At 40.2% G+C, this 7,235-nt stretch overlaps 1 protein-coding gene across 1 annotated transcript; it reads right to left on the bottom strand.

Moving 5' to 3' along the window:
• Positions 1–1,179: 1,179 nt before the first annotated feature.
• On the bottom strand, positions 1,180–2,322 carry rprma (reprimo, TP53 dependent G2 arrest mediator candidate a). Its single transcript, XM_056434272.1, has one exon. It carries the CDS (start codon positions 2,087–2,089, stop codon positions 1,781–1,783), a length of 309 nt encoding a protein of 102 aa, XP_056290247.1. The 5' UTR covers positions 2,090–2,322; the 3' UTR covers positions 1,180–1,780.
• Between the last annotated feature and the right edge of the window lie 4,913 nt (positions 2,323–7,235).

Below are 7,235 nucleotides of genomic sequence, written 5' to 3'. Positions count from 1 at the left end.
TTTGATGAGGACTTCAAGGTTGCGGTCAATGTTATTTGACAAGCTGCAGCCATCCATCATCAAATAGAGAAAGGTCTCGACAAGCAGAAAGACAGAAGGATGGAGAAACTAAGTTAAAGGACATTGTGGCAGCGGGGGGTGTTTAGGCTCGGCTGCAGAGTTGGTGGAGCGGGGGTGTGGTTCAGGGAACGGTGTCTGATTGTCATCAGCTGGACTAATTGGTAATCAGTCCAGCTGATGACAATCTGTGTTTGTGTATCTGAGTCTGTCTCCATAAAGGAGCTGGACAGAAGGAAGATCGGGAGGGTGGCGAGCAGAGACACAGTCTTCGGTCGGAATAAACTCTGTTACTGAATATCCCGTGTAGCCGTCATGAGTAGGTTCTCCCCCCCTAAGCACCAATAAGGAGTAAGCAGCCAGAGGGATATTCAGTAACAGAGTTTATTCCGACCGGTGTCTGATTGGTAATCGGTCCAGCTGATGACAATCAGACACCGTTCCCTGAACCACACCCACTCTGCAGCCGAGCCTAAACACCCCCCGCTGCCACAGACATTATTTCCTTTTTTAAAAGAAAAGTCCACATTTAAACTATTTAACTTTGCATGTGGAGCACAGGAGGGCAATCAGACAGCATATTGCCCGGTAGCTTCATCTTCCCCCGGGTTGACAAGATTAGTCATTTCTAAAGCTGCCGGTTTCGCCCTGGGGAGAGTGGCATCCAGGTGAAAAGCAGTACAACATATGCTTTGAGAGGAAGGAGGAAGGACATAACACACTGCATTGATCACAATCTAACCCGGGCAGAAAATAGAAGCTTAGCCTACACAACCCTCACAAAATAGGAATCCTTTTACCTTTGTAGCCTACTACCTTTTACAAATAATGATAAAATGATAAGATGAACTTTAGATTTGGACTATTTATGCAAAAAAACTGGGGATATAATTGTTAAGTCATTGTGAAGTAATTTCTTCGTAAAAAATGACTGTTCCACCCATGTGTTCCCGAGAGACACTCTTGATGCCATTTGATTCAATTAGGTGCTCATAAGACACCCACTTTCCTATTGGGTATAATTGCTCTAACAACATATTCTGTCTTACCAGCGTGGTTCTTAACATATCAGAATTAAATAGCTCTTTCTGCAATCTAAATCACGTTGACAGTTGGCGTGGCGAAGGCTATATTCATGGAAGAAAATAGACTTTAATCAAGAGGAACATTTTAATTACAGAACGAATTTACTCCAATTAACAGGATACACGGCATGCTGGGCTTTTCTCCACCCACGGAAACACTCAGTCTCCCGCAGGAAATACACCGATTAATACATTGAAAATTGTATGCAAAAACACATACAACATACAGTACATGTTTAAACATTAATTTCTCCATTGCATTGGCAATATGAGAGTGCATTTTTAAACAGAAAATACGGAGACTTTGACACTTTATGACAAAGGACGCTGCTTGACAAACGGTGCTCCAACTACTGAAAGTACAACAGTGCTTGATCGAATACTTTATAATCAAAGAGGCTTAAAAGCACTACTGTAATTGGAGATAATTGAGTTTTGCTGGGAATAAAAAAGCCACAAGGAAAGAGGTGAAACCCTGTGAGCCGTAGCCACCAGCACAGTTCGGCTCACAATGAGGTGTTTCTAATTGCCAATATGAAAACATGGGCTTGTTTAGTTAGTTAGCAGTTATCATCGCATCGTCTCCCATCTGTCCCCAGAACTCAGATCTGATTCAAATCATTAAGGATCCTCGTCAGTCAGTAGGCTCCAATAATCACTGCCTCCGCTTCTTTAGACGGTCTCCTGTCAGTCACTAAAAAGGTGATCATTCCCTCTGACTTTATGAGAAGGTTGCAGGCCAAGAAAAAGATGCCAAAAACCACCGTGAGGGACAAGACGCACATGACCGCGATCTGGACCACCCTGGTGACGAAGAGGCTCCGCTCGTCCGGAGCGGCGGCCACGAAGCCGTTGTCAGTCACCACGGAGGAAAAGTTGCAGCAGAAGAACTCCTCGGTCTTGTTGAGCAGTCCGCCCTCAGTTTGGTTGAACCCGGTGTTGTTCATTTTCACTCTTTTTCCTTTTTTCCCCAAAGCAAACTTTCAGTGCGAAAGACGTGAGAGGCGGAGAGGGAGAGGCGCGCTTGGAACGACCCGTGCGAGATGTGTCCTCAAGTGAAAAGGGAAGACGAGGACGAGGCGCTGGATGGAAGAACAAGTTCCCTCGGATCAGACAGCGCTCTTGTGGAGTTGAACAAGCTGCTTTGGCATCGCATTACTGAAGAGGTCCTGTGGTCTGTAGCCAGTTTCACAGCAGAATGAATCCCCTACCCCCGGTTGAAGAGACTACAAGAGGCCGCCATACCACCACTCTGCACAGAGCGCATCTGTGTCCACTGCACACATGTCGAGTGTCCACCATGGTTGCATGTAAGAATTGTTTGTATATTGTATTTACCTACAGCCTGCTATGATTATTGTATTAGTGTAGTAGTACCAATGTTATAAGTCTATAACAAAATCCTATCTATCTATCTATCATCTATCATCATATCTCTCTATCTATCTATCTATCTACATATCTATCTACACACACTAACACACAGCACACACATAACACATTACACACACACGACACACACAATAAGCAGTGGAAATTTTTTTAAATTTTTTTGCCCAGAATTAGATTCTATTATCAATACTTGTTTTCCTCACTATCACAATGAATCATAATGAAATGGCTATGGTGTGTGTGTGTGTGTGTGTGAACTGTGTGTTAAATGTAAAAAAAACACAATGACACAATCAACATAATATATTAATTGTTGGTGTGTTTGTTGTGTTTGTGTTGATATGATATGCCTTAATTTAATAATTTGAAATAATTATAATTACAATTTGCAAAATCCTACCTGAGGTAAAAAATAAACACAGATATTAAATTAAACTCATACTATACAGTTATGAGTTTTATCATACTAAAAACTAATGTATCCTGCTGGTTTCCTGAATGGCTGTGGATGGATAAAGGGAGTGAAAAAACTGCAAACAAAAAGAAATATCAACAAAAACAGTAATATGTACTGTGCTGTGTTTGTTATATTGAGTGATAACATGTTTTAGAGGAATCTGAGCCAGAGAGGTTAAAGAGGTGCTTTAGATATTGTTGGTTAACATATTATAATTAGACATACATTCTCATGGCTCAGCTGCATGACTCCCTCTCTCTCCCCTCTCTGGATGGAAGACATCTAGTGGATGCTTTGAATCGTTTGTTTATCTGCAATCAGTATGTTATCTTTATCTCACAGTAAATATAACACAGTATATTACATAATTACATTACATGTCATTTAGCAGACGCTTTTATCCAAAGCGACTTACAATAAGTGCATTCAACCTAGAGTACAAACTAAACAACAAAAGAAAAGCACCTTTGTCCTTTGGGATGGAGGGGGAGGAATTGAACTTTAGAAATCTAAAGAAAATCATTCATACTCTTCATCTTCTTATTTGGGATTGGGATGATGGAATAGACATCAATAGACACGAGAAAACATTCAAACATTTCTTGAGAACACTATGAAGGATTTCAGTTGATTTCAGCTGCAACAAAACATAAAAAACAAACACTCTGTTCCTTCTGATGAATGATGAAAAATAAAAAAAATGAAGAATTCGATCTTGCCTAAAACTGCAATTAAAATAAATCGAGCATGACAGACAACATTTTGCTATGCTAAGGAAACAGAGTGGTAATGAAATTAAGAAAGGCTAAGGCAGATTTCTTCATGACTGTAATAGAAAAAGCGAGAGGTAAAACTAAATGGTCTGGGATCAGTTACACAAGCTAATGGGACATCCCAACAAAGTAAGGAAGCTGCAAGAACTTAACATTAATGGTAAACTGTCAAATAATCCAGTTGAAATAGCAAAAGCTTTCAATCACTATTTCATTGATTCTGTTGCCACCATTGCTAAATGTTTCTCCCTGAGATTAGACCTGTCTGTACAGTAAATACATTGAGCCAACTTTCATCATAAGAAGTGTCACTCACTCAGACGTCACAAGAATAATCAGTTTTCTTAAACCATCCAAAACTAAAGATACATTTGGTATGGATGCCGTTATGCTCAAAACTCTTACCAAAACACTAATAAATCCCATCAGCAATATCATCAACCTCTCAATCTCTCAGAACATGTTTCCCAGTGTTTGGAAGTCGGCTGCTGTTATTCCAGTATTTAAAGAAGGAGATCGCCTTTCTCCTCTAATTACAGACCAATCAGTATCCTGCCTACAATATCAAAAGTTGCAGAGAAGTTGGTAGCTGAGCAAATGATCTGCCATTTGAAAACAGTCCCTTTGCCCTTCATCCAATGCAATTCGGCTTTAGAGCCAATTATTCCACTGAGACGGCCACCTGTTTCTTTACCGAAAAAATAAAATGTCTACTGGACAAAGGGGTGTTGTTGGAGCTGTGTATCTTGATCTCAAGAAGGCATTTGACACTGTAAATCATAGTATTCTTTTGTCCAAATTGCACAGTTACAACTTCTCCTCAGGTACACTTAAATGGATGGAATCATATTTGCTTAATAGGTCACAGTCTGTCCAAATTCAAAACATCAATCCGCTGCCTCCGCTTGTCCACAGGTGTCCCACAAGGATCTGTCCTGGGCCCATTATTATTTTCCTTATATATTAATGATCTGCCATCAGTTTGTCCTCATTCCAATATTCAAATGTATGCCGATGACACCGTCATTTATCTGCATGGCAGCAATTTGGGAGATGTAGCAAAAGAACTCACTACATCCATGGCTAATGTGACTACTTGGTTAACGGACTGTTGGTGACAACTGAATATATCCAAAACTGTGTGTATGTTTTTACCAAAGGAAACTCTGATAGTGTAGAACTGGATGTTTTTGTATCTGGGGAGAGGCTAAAGGTTGTATCTGAATACAAGTACCTGGGAGTACTTTTTGATTCAAATCTGTCTTTCAAATCACAGGTGAAAAAAGTTTGTAATCGGGTAAAATTCAATCTATCCAATTTCCGATTCTCGCAACTACATGTCAACAGAGGCAGCTAAAACATTCATGCATTCAATGGTTATTTCCCATATCACCTACTGTTTAACAACCTGGTCACATGCTAGTGCCACTACGCTCAAACCATTACAGTCATTATACAAGCGTACACTCAAAACTCTTGATAAAAAAAAAGTTCTGTCTCATCACTGTCCTATTCTAAAAAAATACAACTTGCTTAGTTGGGATAACTTGATTAAATATGTGCACGTCTGTCTGATGTACAAAATCATACATGGATTGACCTCTCCTCCTCTCAAACAATTTGTCACCACACGAACTGGATATCGGCTCACAAGAGGTGCAGCAAGAGGGGCTTGTATCGACCCTCTCAGGAAAAGTGCTTTTAGTCATGCAGCTTTCTCAGTACAAGTAGCAGTTCACTGAACTACATTCCAGGATCTATCAGAGAGCTACAATCATTCAACTCTTTTAAAGCAGAAACAAAGAAATGGTACATTACTACCCAGCTCTGTCAGCACTAGACTGTAACTACCTCCTCCATCTGTCCAGGTTGGACTTTCATTTTGTCTGTCTGTCAGTTGTTGTCTGTCTGTTGTCCGGTCTCTGTATGTCTTGACTTGCTGGTCGGTCGTTTACTCCACCTGCGTGTCTTCTCTTGTCGCTCACCTGTTTGCAGTTGTATGTCACATTTAGTCTGTAAGCTTTTATGTTGTATCTCTGACATTATGTTTTTATTCTGTCCATTTTAACATTGTTCTCCCCTATTTTATTTGCTTTATCTGTAGATTGTATTTGCAATCTTATGTTTTTAGGTTTGTTCTTAACATCAGCAACATTGGGACTACAGATGAAAAATAGCCTCTTGGCTAACTCTGGCACATTTACTGCAATGTTTTTATCAATGTGCACTGTCCCTTATTAAATAAACCATTTAAATAAAAAATACAGAAAGTAACATTTCCTCAACATAGTCGAACTACAAAAGTAACATAATAAGAGCCATTTAAGTGCCACTGAAGTGCTAATCTGTGTTTTAATCCAGATATAGTCGGAAAAGATGTGTTTTTAGTTTCCGGCGGAAGCTGTAGAGACTTTCTGCTCTCCTGATGTCAGTGGGGAGCTCGTTCCACCACTGAGGAGCCAGGACAGCAAACAGTCTGGATTTCGAGTGATTAGCTCGAAGTGCAGGAGTCACAAGTCGGTTGGCTGTTGCCGAGCGGAGCGAACGTGCCGGGGTGTACGGTGTGACCATATCCCGTCAGCATATTAGTCAGCCGTTGACTTATAATTGATGTCAATGTAATGTCAGTAAAAGCTTCAACCTAAAAAAGGTAATTTACTTAATTGACAGAGTGCTGCTTGTTCATCAAATGCTGTAGGCGTAAATCTGATCGAGGCTACTACATTGCCCAGAGGCCAATGCAACCCTGAATGTCTCATCACTAGCAGCAGATGGCAGCATTGTTCAACATTATTCTGCAAGGGCCTGCCTTAAAATAGCTGCTATGTAGACAACAGTGTTAATCGTGTTAAATTAATTGGCACACGCATATACACACACACACACACACACCAAGGCCTATGCAATATATGGTGTTGATTTAAGTGTTCATTTAACTACTGACGCATTGCAAATTACTTTCCAGTATATTTCAATTTACTGCATCACTATTCTTGCAACAATGTTAAAATAAACGTCAACATAAGAGTCCCTGGGGGATTTTGATTTCAGGTGAAACTAGAAACTCCAATTAAGGACATAATGTAGACTATTTTAACGAATATAAACATTCAATATTCTAGCTGTAGGCCTATTAATAAAGAATCCTTTACTTTGGTTCTGAATGAGATATTAATATTATTTACCTAAATGGAAAGCAACATATACCTGAATCATATAATACGGTTATGTTTACCTTCCCCTTCTGAACAGAAATACATTCAGAATATGTGCTTGTGTATCGCAGCACTAATAACTGCATTCGGCCTGCGATGGTCGGTGCACGCGCTTACGTTTACCAAGGCGCTCGTGATGGTCCACCGCGAGAGGATTTCCTGAGCGACGTCGCTTAAAGCCAATCAGAGACGAGGAACGAGACATTTTGAAGGTCGGTCTGAGCTGAGGTTAGATTGGGCAGAATATGATCTCGCC

The sequence above is a fragment of the Pseudoliparis swirei genome, chromosome 2, assembly GCF_029220125.1.
Source record: "Pseudoliparis swirei isolate HS2019 ecotype Mariana Trench chromosome 2, NWPU_hadal_v1, whole genome shotgun sequence".
NCBI lineage: Eukaryota > Metazoa > Chordata > Actinopteri > Perciformes > Liparidae > Pseudoliparis > Pseudoliparis swirei.
This window is presented reverse-complemented; position numbering and strand designations above follow the sequence as displayed.